The sequence below is a fragment of the Coccinella septempunctata genome, chromosome X, assembly GCF_907165205.1.
Source record: "Coccinella septempunctata chromosome X, icCocSept1.1, whole genome shotgun sequence".
Classification (NCBI taxonomy): domain Eukaryota; kingdom Metazoa; phylum Arthropoda; class Insecta; order Coleoptera; family Coccinellidae; genus Coccinella; species Coccinella septempunctata.
The window spans coordinates 7,459,281-7,487,243 of NC_058198.1; the positions used below are offsets into that span (position 1 = coordinate 7,459,281).

The 27,963-nt window shown below is 36.2% G+C and overlaps 1 protein-coding gene across 1 annotated transcript; it reads left to right on the top strand.

The window, feature by feature from the left end:
- Positions 1-372: 372 nt before the first annotated feature.
- Positions 373-27,919, top strand: LOC123322169 (tyrosine-protein kinase Dnt-like). Its single transcript, XM_044910036.1, has 12 exons — positions 373-500; positions 12,456-12,583; positions 18,026-18,132; positions 19,134-19,264; positions 19,500-19,674; positions 20,419-20,623; positions 22,224-22,386; positions 22,782-22,941; positions 23,250-23,399; positions 23,516-23,675; positions 25,681-25,817; positions 26,036-27,919. The coding sequence occupies exons 1-12, from the start codon at positions 404-406 to the stop codon at positions 26,145-26,147; spliced, it is 1,725 nt and encodes a 574-aa protein (XP_044765971.1). The 5' UTR covers positions 373-403; the 3' UTR covers positions 26,148-27,919.
- The last annotated feature ends 44 nt before the right edge of the window (positions 27,920-27,963 follow it).

The window sequence follows — 27,963 nt, forward strand, 5'->3', positions numbered from 1 at the left end:
AATTCAATCAAAAGTGTACGATCCTGCAAACGTAGATGTGGGGGCCATTTTGACGATATTTTTTCCTCATTATTCATGGAAAACCTTCCCTTATTGAATCTCTACAAAAAATACGCGTTTTCCCAAGGAAATAGAATGGAATTCCCAACCGGAAAACCCCCTGGCATATGGCATTTCGCGCATTCGCCAATTTGCAACCTCGATGTGAAGAGGCCCATTCTGAGCTATTTCAGTATAACGATATTGGAATTAATTAAAGGACCAAAGAATTCCAAGTATTCGTACGAAAACGTCTGGTGTCGCGTTCAATCGCAGGAACGATTGGCGGTGTCTCAAAGAGTGACAGCAATAGGCTCGCCGTCCCTCAGTTGCGGCTGAGCCGCTGAAGTAGTAACGTTGAAACATGCGGAAACTCCTGTTTCTGCCCCTATTACTCGTGTTGCAGGTTCACGCACATTTCAATTTTTTCATAACGGAAGATGAGATGTTCAGGCTTCTAGGTGAGTCGTCCTTATTCTGTGAAAATGCTTGTCTGATTCGTAAACAGCCAATTTACGAAGAAAAAAGAAATACCCTTAGTATTAAATGTTTCTTGTATGTTGAATGTATAGTCAGTATTCGTTTTAGCATGTTCAACACAAAGAGCTCTGACTCCATAAACTCTGTAATTTGTCGAGGATATACAAAGACTTTGAAAATAACTCCCACCATTCACCTGTTTGATTCACACCAGCTCACACTGCATTTCCTCGTGGGAATGTGAGAAATCCAAAGGATATTGCTGTATATCATGTGGAAATTTTCGTATTCGAAACCCTCAACAAGAATTTATGTTTGTCATTTCGTTTTTCTCATTGATTCCAAGCCTTTTAATGTTCTGTTCTTGATATTGCGGTACATTCAGTCAGATACTAGTTAAATAACACCAAAATGAGAATTAAGATTCATGAGTCCTTCTGAAACCTGATTAAATGGTGGTACTCACGTAGATTTAAGTATATGGTATAGCAGCTGAAAGGTTTTTCTATGGAAAATAGTTCAACAAATAGGAATTCACCCCTACAAATAACTATTATAGATATGTTTTTTTTTTTGGTGTGAAGCAGAAAGAATCAGGACTCGAAATATCAATTTTGGTTGAATGAGAATTTCGAAATCCAGTTAGAACTGTCGTTTTCATTATAAGGGAAAAGGGATATATTTGGTTTCTCTTTATTTCAATGGATTTTCCGCATTTCTCACAAGTTTCATATCTTGGTCCATTGGTTCGAATGCAAATATTTCGAAAAGGAATGTATTGAATGAAAAATTGAATTAAATATGCTATTCTATTCAAATATAAGGATTAGAGGGATTGGGGTTGAAGGGATACGGTTTTTAGTAATAAGGTTCTGCAGACTTGAGGAATCTCTGTTTTGTTTTCACTGTCCCACAGTTTCATGTCATCATTATGACATAAAAATGAGAAAACTGATGCATATAAATTCATTCAATTCAAATTAACAAATCTAGAAATTTCTGCTAGTTTGTTTCACTGTAAAAATGGGACTGAAAAGAAATCGAAAGTAGGTAAGAAATGAATGGTATTTCGAAGAAATCTGTATTTCAAAAGAGACTACTCAGGTCAAGCAAAAACCCTTTTATTAAACCTTCATAATAACTCAAACCTGAATTGAATGAACGACTGGAACCTCCAAAAAAAGTAAGAGTAATTCCAACTAAGCACTGTTAAAAAATTGATGGACATTGGATTCTAAGCGGAATAATTATGAGCCATCAAATTTGCCACATATTCATGTGCGAAGATTTGATATTTATTAATACTTATATAAAATATATAATAATAATTATATAATATATAATAATTTTATAGTGCTCAATTCAAGTTTCTTGACCATGAGACAATTTTCACGCTGAAATATCGTGGATGACCCAAAATTGTAGACCAGAGGTTAACGATTCCAAATTGAAACATCAATCAAGTCAATTGTCATGTGGTATTTTAGTTCCAATTCAATAAATATCCAATTTAGGCCTTGGTGTCTTCCAAACAACGATATACGAAGCATTCGTTTCCAAAAAAAGCCACTTTATTTGACCCCGTACGTTTCAAGTAAAATACGAGCACGAGACACTTACTTCATTCTCAGCTTTGATATTTCCTGGCGCCAATGTAGCTTCTGAAATGTACCCTGGATAATATAGGGGCGTAACTGGATCAACAGCGGATGGAAAACAAGGTCTCGCATATACTCATTTCTGTTTCCTAAAGCATAATTCAGAATTCTATGCCACAGACCTACATTTTTCTCATATTTTCCTTCTTTATCATTCTCGAAATCTGAAGATATAAAGACGAAAACAGACGATAAACCGGACTGAAGTGATACATCGAATTTGATCATATTGATATAAGTACTGAGAGAAGCAATATTTTTTATTAAAAGGGTGAAAAACTTAAAAAACTCGTCTTCTCTGCAGTATGAATGATTCTGAATGAAGCAGTGTATATTTAAGTGAATTTGTATCAATAAAATAATGATTGTAGAAGGAAAAGAAGTGAGGTTTTAAAAAATACAAAATATTCAATTTTTGACACAATTACTGGTTGTCGAAGAAAAAAGTAGTGCTTCAAATTTCTTATCACTTCGATCAAATTCATTGATTAGCTATTGAGTAAGTATAATTGTATTTCATGGTTCAATTATCAAAAAATATTTATTGATACTAGGCCTTTTATGGGGGTATCAAGATTGTTAAGATTTTTTTTGGGTGGTTTTATTAGAATACTTCGGGAAAGACTTTCAGGGTGAGATTTGGGATACCCCAAAGTTAAGGGATATTTTTCAATATCCCTTAACTTTTGTGCTTGTTGTATATATGATCTGGATCATAAGGTTATACGATATACTTCGAAAAATGTCTGCTATCACCTAATGATTCTTGACTGGCTCATAAACCAGCCTCCATCAAGACGAGAAAACAATTGCAAAGTGTTATGGGGAACCAATAACGCCAGCTAGAGTGCATAAACATCCTGATTGATAAAACAGACATCCATTTCATGTGAAGATCGAGAATTATTGCCTGTTAGGAGGCAGAAGGGGTTGTAAAATCAACTCAACAAATCCGGCGGATAATATAGAGGGGGAAATTTGATTTGGGGTGGAGTTTGTATTCGTTGCTACGTCCGCTACGCACCCAAGAAATTATTCATGTGATGAAACAATAATTTTAGCAATTTATTTCTCCGCCTTATACTTTCGTTTGTCAATCCATCCATAAGGAAATTTCAGCATCAAGTGAATGTTCAAAGTGTAAAGGCGACACTGGGGTGTATCCCCTTCCTTTTTCGAGAATAATCAAATCAGTGTGAAGAAAATTCGAACGGCGACATTCGAAACTGATCGTTCTGAAATTTTTACGGCATTTCGCAGCAGAGAAACCTTGCTAATTGGGAGCGTTTTCAAGGGGATATGAGCAATTATCGATTTTTTTTATATTTCTTCTTCGCGCTGCTATTTTCATCAACAATACGGATGGTACGTGTAGGCAGGAACACTTTACATCGTTCTTCGCTCGGGTAGTAATTGGTGATGGATATAACGATTTAATCAGGTGTGATTCCCAGGAATTTTCGAGCAAACGAGTTATTTTCCAATTTTTTTGCTTCATTAGGTTTCAGCCAACACGTGGTGGAAATCTCCAGAGAATGGAGAGGGTGAAATTGAATCCTTCGAATCCTTGTCTTCCTCCTTAACCTAAACAAACCATATTTCGTTTGGAGATTTTCAAGACTTTGATATTACAACTTTTGTTCATTTTTGAGATTCAGATCCTCGTTACTGAACCATTGAACCAATTTCATCGAATCATTTTTGGGAGGAGGATTTCATCAACTGTAGAGCAGATCTGTCAGAATGTTACAGCTCTATTGGACTATTTGGCTCTAAAAAACATCAGAGGGTTCTCGCAAAATTTGTGTAATATATATATAAATATATATTGAAGTTATAGGATACTAGTCGTTTGGAAAATTATTGATTTAAATTAAGGGTGTTTCGACTATTTTTCAGGGCAAAATTCCAATGAGAGTCAAATTGTATTAAAGCTCTATATATTTCGTCAACTATCGTTGACTTCTTCAGGAGCAACTGGAAAATACAAAGATCTCATAACAAAAGTTCAAATTCTCCTAAGCTAAAACTTACAATACCATGACAATAAATATGGTAGCTTGTAGACCATGTAGAGGGTAATCAAACTGAAATTGACGTACTTTTTTGATTACCCTCTACATGGTCTACAAGCTACCATATTTATTGTCATGGTATTGTAAGTTTTAGTCTAAGAGAATTTGAACTTTTGTTATAAGATCTTTGTATTTTCTAGTTGCTCCTGAAGAAGTCAACGATAGTTGACGAAATATATAGAGCTTTAATACAATTTGACTCTCATTGGAATTTTGCCCTGAAAAATAGTCGAAACACCCTTAATTTAAATCTATAATATATATATTCTTTTGAATGTAAGCAATACATTTTTGGTTATCAAACAATATAGCATATGTATGAGTTATAGCAAAGGTTAGTGTACTGGAATACCGTACAATTTGGAGTATGATACTTAGGGAAAACCTCAGTCACAAAAACCCTGTCTCCCCGTGAGTAGTGTAGTGATGACAAATTTGTTTACAGAATAATCTTTTAATACTGAAGGGCTTCTTTTCCATTGATATAAAAATTTCTTCATTCTCTTTCCATTTCGAAATAATATCTGAAACAAACAGACAGAGCAGAATACGTGAATAATAAAGCTTTCATCAAAACTTATTCAAAGACATCATGATGAATGAAGAAAAAAATAAATAATCATAGGTACATAACTTGTCCTTCAATTGCACTGGGAGGAATATCATCTTTGCGTCAAAAATCTTCTGTTGATCTTGGTGGAGGATCACCCTCTTCGTTAGAAACGCCTTCAGTACTCAAATTAATAATAGCCAAATCTTACTATTGACTGGGAGGGTCTATCGACCAGGTCAAGTCTTCCAAGTGATGATTCTTCTGTTCTTCAGTTGTTTGAGGAACGATACAGGACCTTTATGTTGGGGAATCATCTCTCATAGATATACCAGTGATTATTTAGTAGAAAATTGAAAAAACGAGAAAGATTCAAAAAACTTCTGATACTTTTTTTGACATGAATCGTCATTAAGCTGAGATACAGACTTTTTGAAATTTTTTCCCTATTTTTTAGTGGAAGAATCCAAACGAAATTTTATAAGAGTATTCCTGTATGTATGGAATTAAAGTTGTGTTGAGCATTGGATTAAATCTCCTCGATATGAATAACTTATGTTCAGAATAAGCTAAGTATTCGTTCGACAGTTCAATAAGTGAAGGATCCATTTCCTTCAGAAAATGTATCGTCCGTATCAAAGTACAACTTTCCCGATCGCTATAACGCTACATAATTACTTCGCTAATGACCTGAGTAGTTGATGCCATCAAATGGAAAACTCAACTAAACTTTTCCATCTGTCAAGCCGGTAATATTGACGATCGAATCGTTCTTTCCATTACTGTTTAATAAGCCATAAGCTTTATTGGATATATTCCTCCCTCGATATCACAGATAATATCCATAACAGTCATCCGAGCTACTCAGTAAATAATTTTCTTCGACACAAACGTGTCATCTTGACGTCGAAATACGGCTTTCAACTTAATATCACCCAACTGCCGGTGAATCTGATTCCGAACTTCTGTCAGGTGTTCGATAATCCCAAAATCATTACGTGAAAATAACAGTTCATGATGGTATCTTTTATTCATGCTCGAATACCATATTCACGACAGTTAATGGATAAGATAAAATACTCGATATTACCCTACTATTCTGTGCCCTATGCCGACATGTTCAGCTAGGACTCAAAAAAATCCCTGACAATTTCCGAGCGGGGAGTGACGCTTCCGGCTACATCCACCCTTTGTCTTCATTTTCATGGGGGTTCGTCATCATTTACCCCTGATGACACAATGTAGCTATGACCCTCAGGGTGGCGAAACTAAGTAGTCGGGATGAAGCCATATCATCCTTTACAATACCCGATTTCTCTGTTTTGCCATCACAACGTATCGACAGATTTTCTTGTACAAGGTGTCCCGAAATGAATGCAATGAAAATTTCGTCACAGGAAATCTAAAAATGGGTTAGAACGCAAGGTTTTGAGACAATGTGTTTGGAATCACTAAACATTAACCGCATATTTGAATTTCTTGACAATTTTGAAACCGTTAAAAGTTTTTTTATCGTTTTATGAAAAAATTGAGAAAGATAAGCATTTTCCAGGAATTATGCCCAGTAAAAATCGACTAGAGTGTGTCCATGTCCAAAATCGATAGCACTACGAGATTTGGCATATCATACGAGGATATATTGAAAAATTCTTAGCGTACTATAGAACCAAACAAGATTTCAATGTCAAAATATTTTATTACTCAACATACTCTGCTCTCAATTGCATACATTTTTTACAGCGGACCTGTAACGTCTCTAGACCTTTCAAAAAAAAATGTTTCTTCTTGCTCTGCAAACCAGACCTCCACAGCTTCTATTACCTTCGCGTGGGAAGAAAATTTACCACCTTTTAAACTTTTTTTCAGTTGAGGAAAGAGATGATAGTAGGATGGTGCCGAATCTGGTGAATAAGGGGGGTGTTCTAGTGATTCAAACCCTAAATGACGAATTTTTTGCATGGCAACATGAGATTTGTGTGCAGGGGCGTTGTCCTGCAAAAACAGAACACCTTTGGATAGCTTCCCGCGTCTTTTCTCTTTATTTTTTTTCCGTGGAGTGGTCAGTAATGTCGAATAGTAATCTCCGGTTATTGTTCAACCCTTATCCAAAAAAACAATCATGATTACTCTATGGCAATCCCAAAAAACTGAAGCAAGAACTTTTCCAGCAGATTTTTGGACACGAAACTTCTTAGGTCTTGGAGAACCAGAGTGTCGCCATTCCATCGATTGTTGCTTTGTTTCTGGATCCTAGAAATGTACCTTATTCTCATCCATAGTAACAATTCAGTTTAAGAAGTCTACATCGTTCTCAAATCGAGCACAGATCGAACGCGATGCTTCTACCCTTGCACGCTTTTGGTCAACATTCAAACATTTGGGGATCCATTTTGCAGCAAATTTTCTCATGTCCAAATTGACGTGAAAAATATGATGAACGCGTTCTTATGAAACATTCAGTGCTTAAGATAACCGTTTTAGCCTAATTCGACGGTTTGATAAAATCATGTCCTGAAATGCATCGATATTTTCGGGGACTGACACAGAAGCTGACCTTCCCGATCGGTCATCATCTTCAATGGAAAATTTACCTCTTTTGAAGCTTGCAGTCCAATTTTTCACGGTCGCATACGAAGGACATTGATCACCAAGGGTATCAAGCATGTCTTCGTAAATCTGCTTACCTCTTAACCCTCTTAAATACAGGTACTTGATGATGGCTTGATACTCCAATTTATCGATTTTTACAATTTCGGTGGACATCTTCCTTCTTTTAATTTATTTCGTTACTCTGGTTTACTTTTTCGACTTCAAACTTCATACTGACACTTCTAATGAGTTATTGTTCGGTGCTACGGTAACGCAATATTTTTTTTATGCATGGAACTGGTCTAGGTTAACTATATATCAATACATCCTAGTAAAATTCAGTGATTTTGTATGACTGGAGTCTGAGATGAAAAGAAAAAACAAGGGGGCACTTTGGTCGGTGATAATTCCTAGCCAAATAATCGTGTAGAATTTCTGTGTATGCCAAAATGAAGTTCATTAAATAGCTTAGTAAATACTTATGGGGAATTATCAGGAAATTATTAGGTTTCATTTTGAAGTGAGCCCTAACAAAATGAAAACAATTCCTGCGAAATATGATCGTCCTTGGCAGTTTCGTATATTCCTTCTGCGTTCGCGAAAGACTCCAATGTATTGTTCGAATAAATCTTGAAGCTCTTGATCAATGAATTCACATATTTTCCAAAGCTTCCAATTCCTCCATTTCTCGCGCGAAAACGGGAAGAGTTTTAAGCCGGAAGCAATGATTAAATATTTTCCAGGCCTTGTTTGAACAGAATTTTAATATCGAGAGGACAGCGAATTTGTCCCGGATGCCCTTCGAAATTTCAGCTCATTATTCTCGGTTCGATTTTCTCAACGAATACAGAGGGTTTGTACACGTGAAACGTATTCATCATCGAAGAAAACGATGGCGAGAGGATTGAAAATTGACAGACGGGATATCGTGATCCCCCCATCCTAACCTGGGGGCTAATATTAATCGATTACAAAATTTCAACGAGGGTATGGCGAACAATGATATAGGCATTTGGGGAGAGGGAGACGCCGATATTGGAATCCTCAAATATGGGATCATTTCCTATCGGTTTGCTCTTCAATTTTAGAAATGAAAATACCGAGATCTTGTTTACCCTGGCGGGTGTCCGTATGATGTTACTTCTTATTCTGGGGCCAGTGACGTCTGCAATCCCCTACAGATGTATTTCAATAGATTGATGGAATAACAATATTTCCCCGAAGAATGAATCAACTTTGAAGGAGCGAAACTAAGTTTCAACATTGGTACTTTGATATTTCAAGCCAACTCGAGGAAAATGAATTCACATAGGTCTCTTGGCACTTGGAAACTGTAATTGACTATGTACACTGCGCAAAAAAATTAACGCACATTATGGAAATCTCAAATTTATTCTACAACTGAAGGTGTTCTCAATGATAATTATTTTTATCAGTATTATGCATGCATATGTTATCCACTTTCAACGGTTTTCTACAATACAGATGTTTTTTCCCAGCAGGACTAAAAAAAGATGATATTATCAGATTTTGAATGTATTGGCTCCATTCTAAAATCAGTTGTTCTCGATCAATTCTAGTGATCAATAGTTTTTCTTTCGTTTGATTTTCTACACTCGATCGCTATGCAACGCGAAACACGCAATTTGAGCCAAGAGGAATGTGCCCAAGCAGTAGTTTTGCGAGAAGAAGGGTGGACATACACAAGAATTGCAGAAAGGTTTGGAGTTTCCCATACAAGTGTGTCCAGAATGTTGCAGCGATTCAGGGAGAGAGGTATGAATGTCCGAAGACCAGGACAGGGTAGACCACCGGTAACAACTGCTATTCAAGAACGTTACTTGAGAGTTTCTTCGTTGAGACAAGGGTTTGCAACCGCTCGCCTCCTTCAAATTCAGCTTGAGCAAACTCATGAGGTGCAACTTAGCACTCAGACAATAAGAAATCGCCTCAGAGAATATGATTTGAGGCCTCGTGTCGCGGCAAGAGGCCCAGCTCTTACCCCAGCCCATCGAAGGGCGCGTTTGGATTTTGCGAGAGAGCATATCCATTGGGAAGAGGCCGATTGGGAAAGAGTTCTCTTCACAGATGAGTCTAGATTCTGCCTCTACCATTGTGATCGACGTTCCCTTGTATACATACGTCCACATGAAAGATATGCTCAGTGCAATTTCCTGAATACTACTGGTTTCGGGGGAGGATCGATTATGGTATGGGGTGGAATATCTTTCACTGCTCGTACAGACCTAGTGGTCGTTGATAATGGAGCTATGAATGCTGATAAGTATATAAGGAACATTCTTGAAGAGCATGTAGTGCCATTTGCCCCATACATTGGTGAAAATTTCATTTTTATGGACGATAATGCCAGACCCCATCGTGCGCGCATCGTTCAGGAGTACCTTGAAGAGGTTGCAGTCTCTCGAATTGGATGGCCAGCAAGAAGTCCAGAACTCAATCCGATTGAACAGGTTTGGGACAACCTCAATAGAAGGCTGAGAAGTTCAGAAAATCATCCAGCTACTCTTAATGACTTATGAATACAACTCGGAGAAATCTGGGAAGGATTAGATCAGAACTCATTTTGAGTATGAACCGTCGTTGTCAAGCTGTAATTAACGCAAGGGGTGGAAATACCAAGTATTAAATCACTTATCAGCATTTCAGTATTTTGAAAATTGTTCATTTCTCTTCTTTCACATAAGATTCGGTGAAATCCTGAATTTTTCTTCCATTTAATGTGTCTTGTTTCGTTCAAAACCTTCCCGAGAGAACATAAAAAATAAGTTATAAAGTCAATGTAGGGTTGACTTTCATTAAAATTGAGATTTTCAGAATGTGCGTTAGTTTTTTTGCGCAGTGTATTAACATTTATAAAAAATGGGGTCTCATGATTCAATAAAGCGTTCAAATTATTGGATTATTGCAGTAGTTTTGGTGGAGGCAGAAATCCATAACTGAACTGTTCGACACTGAAAAACAGGATTTTCATAATAGAAAGTCTTGTAACTTACTACACGTGAAAATTGACAGAGAATGCGGCCAGAAAACCATTGAATTAGTTGGACATAAGAAAAGTACTGACATGAAGTCAGCAGTTTCCACTAGTTGGTTCAAATTCATGACCAAAGCCACCCAACAATGAACCGAACTCACCAACTAAGTACTGAACTCGTTTGCCTTAAAAAAAATGTTTTTCCGAAGCTCACTTGAGTTGAAAAGTCTTTATTTGTAAGCTTAAAACATCAAGGATACTAGGAATGGAAGTACAAGAGTTGAAGATTGGCCAATTGTCGGGTTCTAATGAAGAAGCCTAGGATTTTGAAAACATCGGAGATAAAATTCAATCAGAGGTGGATCAATTTTGAGATTGCCAAGGAGTTCCTCCGAGACCAGAATATGCTGATTACAAGGGAAAGCGTAAAAGGGTAGAAGAACACTTGTAATTCGGTAATGTCCTATTTGGGCGTCCTTAATTGCAGTCCTCTGCCCCAAAAGCTCAAAATGTACGCATCTTCCAGTTGAATCCAATTCATTCCAATTAAACCCTCGACAGTCTAGTGAACAGAGATTGCCACTTGTCCACTTTTAATGAGTTGTTTTCCATCCTCTTCTTTCGGTTTACACTCACGGATAGATTTCTTGGTTCGGAAAATGAAAACACTGCGTTTCGGGGAAAAAAAGCTGACCGGGATTCCCTTTACACTTTTGCTCAAACGTCTCTGACAAAGACCGCAGGGGAAATGAATCTCCAGGTACCGAAGATTTTGGGACTTTGATTAAAAATACTTTTTCAATCTAATTTCAATTAACACTACGTAAAATTCGTTCTCCCTCGGGGCAGATAGCTTTCTCCTTATCTTTCTTGTTTGATGTCTGACTTCGTCCTTTAGACGCCTTGCAATCCGTTTATAGGCTCCAAGAGACGAAATTGTTTCTCTGAGAGGTAATTGTGACGAACGAGGTCCTTCCAGAAAATTGTCGAATGTTTTCACTAACCAAAGTTTTACTCATAAGAAACTTAACTGCCATCAACCAATTCAATCAAATGTAAAGTGTACGAAAAGAAAAATATATAACTGAAATTCAATTAGGAGAAAAATGTTCATTCCCCAAATAATAAATACTCAATTATAGCCTATTATCTCCATACAGAGTGGGCCATTGAAAACGAAACAGCTGCTCTGTAGGAAGACAGAACCAAATTCTATAAAAACACTCGGATACGTCGGGTTTTGATTCCAGGAGGACAACTTTTAAGATCAAATTCAAAATCCTATCGTTTCAACCCTTCACGTTACAACCCCAGTTCCTATATTTTGAATAGGGAAGTTGGGGTAAATGATACCTCGTTTGAAAGGCTTTTCTATTCTGAGTTCAGCATATTACATTTTTTTTCATTAAATCCATGCGTTTTCGAGATATTCAAGTTTAAATTTTGTGCAGAATTGGAAATTTTGAACCGTGTGATCAATGAAATTTGCATAAATTCATTCTATTGTTTCGATGGTAATCGTTAACTGCCATACATCAGGAATGAAAATATTACTGATTGTTTCTTTTATTAACAATTTAGTTAAAAACAGTTTATTCATTGGCAGAAACTGAAAAAATGTCCTAATTTTTCAGAAATAATCAGTGCAGGAACTGTACAAAAGATTCATCATCATTGAGTGAAAATTGAATTGATTTACACAGCATGCTTTAAGGGATAACCTTAGTTGTTGAAAATTTAAATGTGGATATTTCGAAAACGAATGGATTGATTGAAAAAAAATCAAATATGCTGAACTGTCTTCGATTCACTGAATTTATTCTGAATTGGACTCGTAATTTTTTCTGCCATCAATATTATCAATTTTATTTACGAAATTGGAGGGACGTCCAGGGCAAAAAATGGCGTCTGTATATCCATATCGTAAACTAAGCATTTCCGGTCAAATCATCCCCCTCACGTATGACATTTATCGATTGAAAATTGAAACGTGCCATAATTGTTTACCGATGAGACTTCGGAAATTAGAGAATTATGTGTGAGATCATGAAAATTTATATTTGTTTTAGGCATTAAGGCAGAAGTGTTCTATGTGGACAAAGGGGTGGTGAACAGATATGCACTAAACTTCAACGTGATGATTCCTGCACACATTTCAGATATCCATTTCTCATGGCAGAGTTTGGTCAATCGTTCGGTAAGTGGATTCTTCTTTCATTGAGTGAATTATTGTCGAATTTCATATGTAACCCCAGTGATTGGCACGCCATTTACAATAACTCTTTTCAAATTCAGAATTTGGAGCCTATTCAAGTATTGTGAGGGTAAACCTCACAAAGATCCATTGAACTCTACTGCTTCTACGAAATAAAAAGGAAAAAACTGTACCCACTTAAAGTTCACTCACTTGAACTATATTAACTTTCGGAGAAAAACATTTTTGAAGGAAATTCAGAAACTTGAGAAGTTGTTTAAGAACTCAGAACTACAATAAGTAAAGTGGATCGCCATGAAAGTTACATTTGAATTATCTGTCAATAATGAAAAGAAGGGGTTTTCCATGAAAAACTAACTTCGATATGTTGAACTATTAATAAATATCCTATATGCATAAGAATGATTCAGAATCATAGACAAGAGTGAACTAGAAGAAAACAGAGACATTTTTCACTCCTAACCTTTTGTACCACTTTTTTTCATTTCAAGTTCCTCATGAATAAACTTCTCATGCTTGGTAACCATAAAGATTGAAAAGTTCCTCATAATCAATCTTCACCTTGAAATGCCCCCATTAAAAATCTCACACAATTTTCATTTGTGTAACTGATATTGTTTCATTCCGTACATAAAACGTCTTTAATGAGTACGGGGGTGTAAATATCTTTGATAAATTCCCAACAGTTATACCGCTGAAAATTAGGACGTAGGTGCTGTAAAAGTTTATGTAGAAATTTGAACTACAGTCTCCAAACTAATTACTAACAGAATAACGGCAGCCTTTGTGTTGTTTAGCTTGCTACGTGAAACCTTAGATGTTCACAATTACGGTTTCTCCATAGACAGGAAAGTCATAAAGAAAAACCGTCGCCCCAATGATTGAGATGTTGAGGGCTAAGAAATACACAGGGCATGCGCTTCGCGAAAGTCATAAAAAGTTTTTCCTGATATAATTTTACCAGGGATTTTCTGCTTCGAATGGGCGGTAAATTTTATAGTGTATCTGAAAAACAATTTTCCAATTTTCAATATTGAACACATGTCCTTGATGTTGTGGCTCCGTCTAGACGAAGAAAACTAAACCTGCAACCATTAGATGAAGGGTTGAAAGTATTATTCAATTTTAATTTCCACAGTAGAATAAAAATCTGTCTATCTAGCAACCGTCGTTTCTCTAGCGACTATAAGTGAGAAACGTATGAAATGGGATGGAAAATTAAACATTCTTTCATGCTCTAAGGTTCGACAGATTCATTCAAAGGACAGGAAATAGAGACATGAATACAGAGAGGCCGGATACATCCTCGAGAAAGGATTACTTCATAAGCAATGAGAAAAGTGCTTCCGCCATTCGAGCCGAAGGAAATTATTTCCGAACGTATGAGAAAACCATTCGATGCAATTTGTGAAGGACGTGGAGAACCTCATTAATTTAAGAGCTTCCAATTCTTGGATACAGTATGTACAGGCTCTTGATTACCGAATTAATTTTCCCAGTCATTAAGTGGGCCCAGCCTTCAAGGTTGCGGAGGAACTTCTTGAATGATCGAATCGAACAGGATGTTTCGTTTGCAAGTTTTGAAAGTGTCGACGGAATGGTTCTTGTGCGGGTCTGAAGGAAATGCGGGAAAACCATTTGTAAATTGGTTAATTCCTTCCAAGAACATCCTCTTATTCGACCCCACTACCCGGGAAATACATTACATTATGTGTAATTTTGTTTGATGGACTGAAATGCCAGTGAACTGTCCGAAAAATTCAACGGTATTGAATATGATTGATGTTCATGCTGGTAATCAATTTCGAAAATTAAAAATAACATAGATGGAAGTTCTCGGAACTGACATCAGCTAAACAGCTGAGGGATACCACCAAATACACTGCTCAACAACTGAAAGCCATCACGCATAAATTTCTCTTCGAATTTGGGTTAGAATTTTCCAACAGTATTTTTGATGCAAGTGCCTAAAAAAAAGATTTCCCTATCTGCCCAGTTTTGTTATCTGAATTATTGTCTCAATGCCAAAACATTAATGTTGTTTGGATGCACCCGAACTCTTTGTGATGTAGATGAAGGACCTGATACGACCCATTGGCTACTTGTATAATATGTATTCACCCTTCAGTATCCAGAATTTATCACAATGATTCCATTCTTTCTGGAAACTGACGTGGCCATGTTGTTTGTCTAGATACGGAATATAATCGTGACTTTTCTTCCGGATTCAGGATAAGAATAAAACTTTATGGGACGTATGAATGTGCTTTCTTCCAAACAGAAATAACGATTTTCTTTGGAAAATCTGTTATCAAAGGGATAGAATCCAATTTATTTGAAAGAGAGGAAATTGGCGCATGTTCGTATGTTGTCAACAAATCAATTGGGTCCATTTAATTCCTGGATTAGGTAAGACACTTTTGTACCCTTTTCCAGTGTAATTTTTCTTGACAACCTATGATCTTTTTCAAAAAAACAATTAAGGTGATATGAAATGTATCTTTCTCGAATTAGAAGTAATAGTACTTATAAAAATAGCAATTAAAACATCGATTTTCAGCATTCCTGATTCGGGGAGAAGTTTATTAATACCAATTCAAGGGAATGCGAGTTTTTGAGCATATTCGTTGAGGGAGAGATGGAGGGAATAAAATCGGAAAATACTGGGGTGAATATGCAAACACAGTGCCAATTTGTTGTTCTGAATCACGGTGGGAATGTATGAACCGTACAAAATTTAGCATTTCCTTGAACTAGAGCAACTGCTGACTGCACCGAGGAACAAGTCATGCATAATAAAATTCGCTCTCCTCGGGGAATTGCTTCTATGGAATTATGCACCAATGTTTTTAGAAGTACGGGCTTATTTCATAAAGTGGGTATCAGTAATTTTCTTTACATGTGCCGTTTACTTCCAGAAAGCAAACTTTAATGGATATGGCCCCAGGACTGGCTTAGAACTGATGGACAATCCTTTACCCTTTTCCTATTAGTGAGGTTCAAGCAATGTTTCTATATGCAGCTAATTAAACTTATATGGGGTGACCCAGGGGTGTGATCATGATCCAGAGCTTTGTTTTTATCGAAGTTATCGACTTGATGTAATTTTTCAAACACTGGTCTGGCCATTAAATAGATATAAATATGTATATTTTGTGGATATTATAACACAGGGAAAAAAATAATAGAATTGAGAATTGATAGGCTATAGTCATCCAGACTTCAGTAGATTTGATGTCGAAAAAATATTCAATTGAGGCATTTCTAGTTAAATCCCATCTGCCCAGATGTGTTCTCTTCAATAAAGGAAATGGGAGAGAAAGATCAATCACACACATTGTGTGCTCATCCTCAATTCTCTAAGATGGCGACACTGCCTGCCCTATTAGATAAATTGTCATTACCCTGAAAGTGACCGACTTGGCTGAATTTTTATTGAAAGCATCATATATAACACTTCGTTCTCCCATGGACATGCGGGTTATTTATCTACGTCAACAGCTCTCGACTGCTTCCTACCAAGACTTCCACAAAGTTGAATCCAGTAACTCTAGTGGCAGGAATCTGACCGAATACATTCCGTCAGGAATCAATTACTCGCACAGTGTTTATCGATTCCGAATGCTTTAAACCCCAATTGATCTTGAGGCATCAGGTTACACACAGCAGCCGTTCATTCGGGACACATGTATTTGTCTGGAAGATCTGGAAACGAAACGTGAGGACCCATCAATTTTCTGGATATCCGAACACTTGATGGGATCTTCCCGCTTCTGCTTCGTGCATGGCGGAGAGACAGTTATGAGATCAGAAACGCATGCTTGGATATGCATAAAAAACATTTTTCTATGGATATAAACTGTGGAGACATAGGACAAAGCATCATTTCGTGAATTATAGAAAGCCAACCTTGCACAAACACATTCAGAAGCGTGGTATAAAAATAAACGAAAATAGGATAGTAAGTAAAGTTAAAATTGGTGCAATACAAGATTTGAAAACAGAAAACGAACAATCATTTGAGAGATAGCTTAAGATCTATTTTGCCACCCATCAGAGCTGTTCTCGTCGCTATGTCCTCTGCTGTTCAGTTCCAGAGTTCTAATAAACTCCAGTGTCTGGGATGGCTTCAAGGAGGTTAACTCCTAGATCCTGCAAGTTGCTAGCAAAGTATTTTTGCGTTGGCTAGCAATGGTGAGGCATTCTGCCATCAAAGGATCTGGAGTTTCTTCTTAGGTTTCCTCAGACATTAAGGAGATATAGCATATTTTTGCGAAAATCCAGATGCTTCTTAGATCTTGCAGTGGTAAAGTTCCCAAGAAACATTCTGTGTTCAGCCTCAATTTCTTCAGAGTAATTCTCTTTCACCTTCCTTGTCTATTCATGGGGTGACCTCATGGTCTAATCTATGTATCACAAGATGAAGAGGTGTGAAATCTGTAATGATCTCCAGTCACTAATTGGACACGTTTTCATAGCTCCAGTGGGACAAACACAGGCTAGCCCTTGAATTCTATAGAGGGTTTACCCTCTTGCCTTGGTCTGCCAGATTATTGCCCCATAAGTGATAACATAAGTGCAAGAAACGTTTTGTATGCTAAAAACTGAGTGAGTTAGAAGTGAAACAGAAATAAACACTGGTGTGTGTGCTTGAGTTATCAAAGGAGAGAGGGATGGCCTTCCACTGAAACCACCCCTGCAAGGGGTACAAGATATCGCTATTCTTCGATTCTGATTGCCCGATTTTGGCAGCTTATTCATAGGAGTTGAGGAAACATATAATGTTGAGGATAGCACAACGATTTCAAATATGGAACAATTCATTACAAACTATAAATATACTTTATACAGAGATGATTCGAAACAGATGAGTAAATTGCTGAATATGAGAAGAATTCTCGTTACACGTGCCATGGAAATACGCAGTAATATTATCTCGAACTGTAATGTGGAACAAAGAATGGTGAGAATGCTGAAATAAGCAACAATGAAATGCATGGAGCTAATGATTCTTCCCAATTATTAAGGGGCTGGATTCTGCAATTACATTATATCAGAAATTCCAATTATTACTGGCTGTTCTATTTCCATGTATTTCTGGCTCGATCTCAACGATCTCATGTGTTAAAAAAAACATTTCCTCGAAGAAAAAATACAACTCGAAACATTCTATATACAACCCTGCGGAAAAACCGAAAACTCCCATCTTAATTCCCCCAATTCTCCTCGTGAATATTCATCATCTAAAAAGTCAAACGTGATCGAAGGAACTTCCCTCCACATCACTCAATTCCGAATTCCCCTCATATGCATAATCAACATGTATCTGGAGCGAAAATTGAAATCGAAACGCATTCAAATTTGGTTACATTTCTGCATATACAAGTAAGGAATGATCGACTGAATTAATGTTGACATTTCCAGCTACCCTACATTCTCGCTGTGAATTATGACGGACAGGAGGCTCTACTTCCTCCGCAGATGAATATTTCATCAACCGGTGTGATACCGACATCTGTGCAGACCTTTAGGTATGTGATTTTCAATTCTAGTTGGTTTATGTTTCGGATTTTCTTAGGGTATCGCTCTGTTGACATCACGCTTCGTTAATTGAAATGTCAAGAGAATGACGAATCCATTATCGGAGATGATAGAGGCCCATATTAGCATTCAGTCGACTTTTGATTGCGAAAAGTTTCCAAAGAATAATATTATAAAATCCCCCACTTGTTGTTTTATTAGGGGGGATCTAGAAGAATCTTTCTATTGAACCTTGTCATTCATTCACAGAGAGGAAACTTAATCAGATCGCAACTTGACTGTTATACCATTATCGATATTATTCCGTTTTGTATTTCTTGGACGAAGTTTTCACATAAATTGGCACAACTTTTAATGAGTGCATGACATAAATTGATATTTTCCTTGCAGTATAGAAATCGATGGGGTTGAGAGCTGAAGAAATAAGCAGAAATTCTTTTGAATAATGATAAAGATGCTCTTTTTATGCATGAACTGTTTTTATGCTCGATCTGTAGATAATTCTTAATTTTGGGCTAGCAGAATGATTCAACTTAAGGCGGAGTCGACTCTTAAAAGCGTATTCCCAAAAAAAATTATTTTTGACTTTATATAGTGGTTCCAAAATCGTCAAACACAATATTATCTTTTTTTTCGAATGCGTAACTCAATTTTCACATCATATTCTGAATCTACATGAAATTCTGATCTCGAAATAGTTCTATCTTCATAAATTCATCTTTGTATCACTACAAATTGTACATAAACATCTTTTATCATTCACATGATGCTCGAAAGTTCACAAAATTGGTTGAATTTTTAAAAATCGTGTGAGTGATTAATAAACCAAACTGAATTATTCCTTTGGACGTCACTCCTACAGAGACCTTGTTTATAAATAAATAGCCCAGGTGTCTCTCACATTTCGTTGTTTCGCAGTGAAATTTTAAGGGCTCAGGTTAACTTACCCCGATACGAACTGTCATGTTCAATTGTGGATGCTCCTTTTCAGGGTAACCTTCGTATGCACAGGAATCAAAAGCGCTGAAATTGAGGTGAAACTTCATCTCATAGTGCCATCATATGACAAGATGTACAACGAAACATCCCTCATTTTCAGGAGGAATAAAATATGTCAGAGAGGTGAGTGGAATTTCACCCTTATGCGAAATGAATCTGACTTTCAATTTCTTGAAATTATGTGAGACAAAGGCTTTGCCTATCCAGCAAATCAATTTGTTCCAAATGTTTTTTTGAGAAACAGAACATTTTCAGCTTAGAAACGATATTTTCTTGTTATCAATCGAAAAATTTCGAGTGAAATTTCAGTTTAAAGTCTTAGGATCAAGATAATTTCCTACTCCATCTTATTCTGCAGGTACTGAAAGTGTATATCGCAATGATTCTATAAAACTGGATCCTGAATCCTTAGAAAACGCCACAGGATCTTTGTATGTTGCTGTCGCATGTGCAGTTACAATGATAACATTGATTGTTATCACAACATCGGCAGTTTGCATCAAAAACAAGAAAGTTCGCTCGCAGGATCCTCAGTGAGTAAATGTTTGATCCTTTTGTGGAAGTAGTACAAATAAGATTCTGAGAGAAAGGATAATATGTTATGTTCAGGTCGAAAAATTGTCCATCATCAGACACATTTTTAGCACCCTTATGAAGTGCGGGTCTCTAACTTAGGAAAAGATTTTCAGGAAACATTTTCTTACATAGAAAAGAGCAAAATTTTAAATACAGAAAACCTGTCTTTGATTTACTGAAAGTATTGAAAGTTAGAGACTCGTACTATAGGTGAATTTCTGCTCAGAAAGACCAATTTGGCTTTCCCATCCTTATGTTATCCTTTTATTACATAACTGGTGCGTGGCCTTATTTTTCTAAAGGAAGGGAACTTATTTTCACTCCAAAAAAGTTCTTCAAACCTTATACAGGATCAGTCTTTGACTCGTACGAATATTTTAACAGTAGATACTTGAGGTCACAAGAAACACTTTTTTCATTTACCTTATTCTGAAGGTAATTTTGTTTTTCCAGGGGTGGCATAGCTCATTATGAAAACTTGGCTATATATTTTCATCAGGGCCGTATCGAGAAAAATGGTATAGAAAAAAAGTGTTTCTTTTGACCTCAAGAATCTACTGTTAAGATTTTTGTAGGAGTCAAAGACTCGCTCTGTATAACCATATATTGATAGATTCAGAATAATCTGCTCTGCAGATAAAAAAGCTGATATCTTCGAAGCGACATTAATCATGAAAATTATTATTCTTAATCACGTACAGTTACATGTCCGCCATATATGACAACAACCAACACGTCTTCGTTAGTCTTGGATCGGCTGTTAGAAGACCCTCAAGCGCAGGAAGTGGTAGCTACGCAACAATTGCAAGTATTCAAAAATCACCACCCTCACCGACAACTTACGCCAACGGAAATGCTTACAGAGTTTCCTATTACGCTTCTTCCCAGGTGGGGTTGATGTCACAGGTAAATTAACTATGTATTTATCTTCCTGAATGAGTTAAAATAGTCCAGCGAAAAATGAAATTGAACATTCACCATTTCATCACGACGGAAAGAATCGTTAAATTCAAAAATTTCGAAGCACCCCTTCATAGCACAAGAAAATCCAAACCAGTATACGAAAAGTGGCCAAGACACTTACAATTCACCCTGCATAAAAAAAACTTGGTAAATCCCTGTACTGTTTTCAAATTCATCGCCAAAAAACGGAAATTTGTGGATGTCTTTCATTTACATCCTGTCAACAAGGGTAAAGTAATTTTCGAAGTTATAACTGGTCAATTTAGGCAATTTTTCAGCTGTCTCATTTTCTTTGCTGCTTAGTGTAATGGAATTTTCATAATTGAACTCACAACCCACAATTCGTGTTTCATTCACACCTGCATATGCTATCGAAAATTCAAGATATTCTTAAATTTTAGAGTGGGTGATACTTTATTTCAAGGGAAAACCCAGGTATAAAAATATATGATGTAATAAACCTTTTAGGGCTGGCGTTTGAGGGATCGAATCGAAATTAAACATTAACAGGGTACAGTCAATAGTTCCCCTGCTAGAGGGGATGATCGACGGTTGCCCTATTGGACTGGTTCATTCGATAATTTTCATACTGTGTGGCTGCACACGAGAGACCCCTCATTTTAAGCCCAAAATGACGGCTGATGTATTCGATAAGGACGCTACTCATTAACGTAGATAAAAGAATCGTCAGGTCGAAAGAAATCCCTGATTTGACAGCTTTTATGGAAAGCTTCACGCGACTACCGATATACAGGTTGAAGGATTTGAATGAGGACAATGCGGTGCCTGTATTATTTCGCTTCCCCAAATTCAAATTAAACTTTAATTGTTCGCTTTGGGGTGTCGAATTCAATTAATTTTCGAGGGAAAAACGCAAATCGCTGTTTTGGCGATAATTAAAACATTCAATCGATGACACTGACACCATGGTTCAAGTACCTAAACCAGGTGTCAGAAAATTTTATATTCTTTTTCTGAAATCACCTCTACAGGTCTGCAGCAAAATAGAGCAATATTCTTGGTATACATATTCCTTACAGTCATATCAGTGGTGGTTTCAGGAGTGAATTTAAATTTAAAATTCTGTAAGGTGTTTGTTGATATATCTTTATAATTGTAATATGAGCTATATGTTTGGAAGAAGACTATTTCAAAACTTATTATTATTTGAAGGAGAAAATAAAATCATTTTTCGATATTCGAAAAAATATTTCCCTCAAGTTTTTTCAAACCCACTTGTTGTATACCCCAAATGACGAAAAATATTCCACCTACTATTAGGGGTTCGTATTTTTTATGTCACTCAGTGTATGTTGAGAAACTTTTCACTTCTCCAAGTGCCAACTGAACCATTTGATGAGATTCTCAGGGGGTGGATCTCCTTTTTCCTCTAACATCAAAATTTTGTCTGGATCCGAAGTGCGGGTGGCTTTTGCGGGGGATGTTTTGGCTTTGTCACCTTCAGATAGCTTCTGAAGAGGGTCGATTAGAATATTCAAATTACTGAGCAGATCAAGGCATGTAGGACCAATCTTGTTTGTAGACTGGTTCGCAAGAAACATTCGACACAACTAAACGTTTGCGCGATCTAGCGGTGCCAGGGCAAACTTTGGTGCTTGAAGATGTTATTGAAGAAGGAATATTTGGTCGGAGTTATCGAGGATTTTATAAAGGAGAGAAAACTGTTATGGTGAAAGGATTGAAGGGTAATTATGCAGACTTCCTTACGAACATTTATCTAAAGATTTCTTCCAACGAAGAATGTAGGTTTCATCTTTTTTTTTCACTACTGAACCATGAAAATTGTAGACGTCTCATTCAGGATTTATATAATTGATTTTTGGGAAGACAAGTTTTCTTGATACTATGGATCACGTACTTTCATCAGAAATGATGGATTATACGTGATAAGTAGTAATTATTGATTTATCGAATCATCTACACCTTGAAAAATCATGAAGCCTACACTTTTCCATTTATCAAATCATTCATGCCACCTTTAAATCGAAAACATTTCCCCTTCGATAATTTTCCAAATTTTTAACAAATTTTTACTTTCTTTCTTTGTTCTGTGTTTCGAATCCTTTAATTTACATTATAGAAGGAGCATCCCAAAGACAGGTCCATTTATTTTTGACCGAAGGCATGATGTTGTATGGAATGGAGCATAAAAATGTTCTTACCGTTCTTGGGATGAATACAGAAAACCCAAAACAACCCTTATTTATTTACCCATTCATCGGTAGGGGAAATCTCAAAAGGTAAGATAATCTTCAGTTTTTTTTATGGATTTTCGATGAATATTGTATAAGAAAGCAATTCTTATACCCCTTTATTCCAAAAACATTTTTTCTTAGGTTTTTCGTTGATCGATTTTCAGTTTGCAACTAAAATTTCACCACAATCATAGTTGATCTAGAAAAACAACAAAGCGAGATAAATAGGGGGTGTGTTTTCCAATTCTAAATTTCCAATTGTATCCATTGTATCCGATGAATGAAAATTTGATATTTTGGTCATCTTCCATCCAAAGAACTATCGGGTAATGAATTTTCCCTCGGTATTTCAGATTCCTCATAAAATGTCGACAACGTGAAGAAGACCAATATACACTTTCGACACAAAGCCTTGTAGATATAGCTATACAAATTGTTTTCGGCTTAATGTACCTACACAGTCAATGTCTATGCCATAAGGACGTAGCAACACGGAACTGCGTGTGAGTATCTATCAGAAAAATTTGTAAGAATTTTGGGACACCCGTAGATGTGCGTTAATTCAAGCAAATTTTCGTTTCGATTCAATATTTCTGGGAAATTTCTCGTCACTTTGCAGTATTGGCGAAAAGCTGCAGGTGAAAATAACGGATACTGCCCTATCCAGAGATTTTTTCCCGAACGATTACTTCTGCCTGGATGACAGTGAAAGCAGACCAGTTAAATGGCTAGCCCTCGAGAGCCTCATCTACAAACAACACAGTACAGCATCAGACGTGGTAAGTGTCTAGATTTCAACAAACAAATAGTTTAACCAACAAAGATTTTCACTGAATCTGACGTACTGAAATACATACAGACAAACGTAGGCTGTACCAAAACTAAAACAAAATATTCTGAAAATAAATCACTTTAACGATTTCAATAGGATTCTAGGGAATTTGAATCCTGCAAATTCGAATTCCACAATATCGAAAATGCACCTATAAAAAAATAGAGTAAAATTATTTACCACTCGAGACAGGAACACCTCAGTCATAATGGCATGACATTTTCGTGAAATGGTTGCCCCAAGAAGACCAAAATATCGCGGATTGGAGATACCTCTGCTATCATTCTTTCATAATTGCCACCTTATATTTTGTTTATTTTCAAGTTGGACCAGTAGCCATATTTTAGCACCGAATATTCTCAAGGTGTTCAAGTGTTCAGAGCGATTCACTTTAATAAGCGAAATTTCTAATTTTGAAATGTTAATTGTTTCCTGATATATTGATTTATTGATTCATGAACCAGAATGATAAATCGCTAATGAAAATCAATATTCGCTATGCATAATTTTGCGAGCAACTTCGAATAAGAGGTTGACTGAATCGATATTTATATATATTCTTTTGACAAAGAGCAATACAATTTTTAACATCGACAGTTTTAGCAAAGATTAACGTAACGGGGTACCATACAATTTTGCGTACGATACAAGAAAAAACCCCAATAAAAAAAACCTTTCTCCCCGTGAGTGTGGTGGTTTGTGAGAGATTAAACTGTTCACAAAATAAGCTGAATTATTTCATATTGAAGGACATCTATCACTGTAAAAATCAATCCTTTCCTCGGAGGAAAAGATAGTCCATGGAGTCTTCTCGAAGTTACCAAAAAATTTCATCTACAATAAAAAAACCAAAGCAGAAAAATTTGAGATAATAAAATTGACTTCTATAGGTCAGATTGACCTAAAATTCACAATCCAATTAAAAAAAGATTCAGAAACTGCATGAATATCCCGAAAACCATCCTGAAATTTATGATTTATGGTTTCTTCTGGTTCCCCGCATTCACAACTGAGGCTTTCAACTGAATTCCATCGGAAAAGCATACTACTGCAACGTCTGTGAACTGTTCTTATACGATTCAGATTCAGAATACAACATATTTTCCTGAGAAGATCAAAACCAGGAAATCTATTCAAGGGATCACCAACTAATTCTTGGTTGAAAATAATGCACATATTCCATTCAGTGCTCTTGCCCCTTTTATTCGAATTAAGGAAAGAGTTGGACCGAGTTTTTTGGTTTACGAGAATTCAGACAGGGAATAGTATTTTGTGACAACCATTTTTCCATATTTCAGAAATTCGAAAATCAAACCATCTTTCCATACTGTGTCATATGCTGCAGATAAATCCACAAATTCTGTTGCTGTTTTTTGTTCATCATTGAACACTCAATAAAAGTAGTGATAATATACTCAAATACATTAGAAGTGTTGAAAAATGGTAACAATCTTTGTTTACTTTTTGAGAATTTTATATTTTGTGGCGGAACCGGTTCATTACAACTGCCCTTTATAATTATAGATATATTAACGTTAAAAGTGTCCGGGAGCCTTAGGTTCCGTCAGAGCTTTCACAGTGAGGGTGCTGCCTCTGAAGTATTTAAGAAAAAAGGAAGAACATTTTTGTGTGAAGTTGTTTTGTATAGGCTGAATGATTTATATTCATTAGATTTCAAACCTCTTTCGTAGAAGTGTGTTATTTTTAAGACGAATGTAAATACAGCAGTTACTTACTCACATTTTTTAACCCCGAATCCGATATCGGTATTTCCCTAGAAATACGAAAAGGAAATACCATTGTGTTCACACTAAGCGACCTCCGTTTTCAGCCAAACATTGAAACAGTTATTTTTTTGAATGTAGTCGAACGAAAAATATCTCTTATATTTGGATGCTGGACTTGACGATAGAGTCAACAGATTTTGACCAGAAATACAACCTTTTTTTCAGTGGTCCTTCGGTGTTCTGCTCTGGGAACTGACAACGCTAGCCAATCAGCCATATCCAGAAATAGACCCCCTCGATATGAGCAACCATCTGAGAAATGGCTATCGACTTTTTCAACCTGTCGGCTGTCCTGATGAGCTGTGAGTTACGAAGAATCAATTATAAATTTCACAGTGACTGCCGTCCATACTCCACTCCGGTTTCACCGTATTTCACAAAGAGGTGAAATTTTCCCGTTTGCGAACAGAAGAGTTTGAATTTTAAACAGTAGTTGCTCAACCCTCTCGCGAATTTGATATATGATGTGTTACATTTCATCATCACATTCAATTAATGTTTGCATATTGAAATTTTTCAGGTTCGCTATTATGGCTTACTGTTGGCTAGCCAATCCAACTGAAAGGCCTCAACTGTCTCAGCTCCTGTCTTGTCTTCAAGATTTCTACACTGCTTTGTGTCGATACATTTGATCGAGAAATGGAGACACTGGGTATCTCTTCCGAAGACTGAAGGATAATTAGCAAAATGATGGAGGGATTGACGTTACGAACCTTGGGAAAAAATCAAAATTCCTGCACTTTTCCTAAGAATTCCAACCTCATTTTTAGGCTGATTGAATACTGTATTGTTTGAAAACTTAAGATAGTGAGGTTGATGTGACTGATACGAAAGGAATCAATTTCATCATCGAATACTTATCAGAAATTGGTTCGACTGAGCGAGTCTACAATGTTATGACCATCCCGATTGACTGACAACGAAATTTTTTATGTTTGCAGAAGAAATCGAGTACAGAAAAATATAATAAAAAATTCTACATTTTTCTACCCAAATAGGAGCTTGTTTTCACCTAATTTCAATCGATTGCTTCAACAATCGAAAGGAAATGATCAATACTCCTCAATTTGACTCATAATTGATTTCGACTGAGTGATTGCAGATCCAGATGAAAAAACTCATTTAAAACTTTTCTCGAATGTTGATAGATGTATTATCCATAAACACCTGTCTAGGTTTCATGTACAAAACCGATTAGTGCGAAATAGATAATTATAAAATCCGAATTTAATTGGTAGGGTTGACTATCTTCACCTTGAGGTGAGTAAAAACCAACAATATTTCCTTAATTATTTTATCTTCAAGACGTTCGCTGTGGGAACAGCCAATTGATTCGATGGTGATGCTGACATCACTCTCTGCTCATACGAAAGTTAATTCAGAATTATTCATTTACATTGTTTTCTGTGAGAAAAAACTACTCGTCGGATCCTACCCAAAAGTATAATTTTCAACTCATTATCCGGAAGAAATTCGAATATATAGCAAACTCGTTTTCTAAACAGACGATATTGGAGCACTGTTTCAATTATAAGGAAAAACAATTACGAATTTTATAAATCAAATATATGGTACAGATAACTCACATCCTCATTATTTTCATGTATTGAGTGATCTTGTTGCGAATTCATGTCAGAACTTCGATGTTTATATAAATGTCTCAATAAATGTTACTAGAAATACAAAGACTGAAAAATATCACAAAATCTGATTGAGCGCAAGGAACACACACGATTGAATGGGATAGTGGAAAAATATAATATGTTTATTGTTCATTAAATCCCCTTTTTTCAATATACAAATACAGAACCCTGTATTTCTATCGACTGAATTGCAATCGTTATAATATTGATGTATCTCTGTATTATTTATGTGTTCAAATTCAAATGTTGCAGAGTAGAATCTGTTGTTTCGATGTTCAAAAAACTCCAATTATAGTCAAGCATGAGGGATCAATAGACGAAATTTACATGTATTTTTTATATCCGCATGTTGGTTGTTGGAAAAGAAATAATTGTGAAACTGTTAAAAATGTATAATTAAAATCAACTGGTGTAGAATGAGAGTGACAGATTTTAGGGACCAAGCTGTTGAATGAATTGTGCTATTGAAATTTTCATTCATGCATATGGAGCTCTTCTAATTAATTTCATTTTGGGATAGATGAAACTGGTTCTGTGAATTTCATTCTGCACTAATTTCGATTGAATTCGGTAACACTAAGAAAAAAACCATTAAATGTTCACGAAGTGTTGTTAATTGTTATATAAATTCGAGAAATGTGCTGATCATGAATGAAATTACTACTCAACCGAAACATTTTATGTTTTTCAGTATTGATGGTATCGAAAAACTGATGCAGTACTTATGAATGTATAAGTGTGATTATATTTTTTGTACGTTGTCCCTTTTTTCAATTCCCGAACTTTCCAGGTCATTCTGCACAAT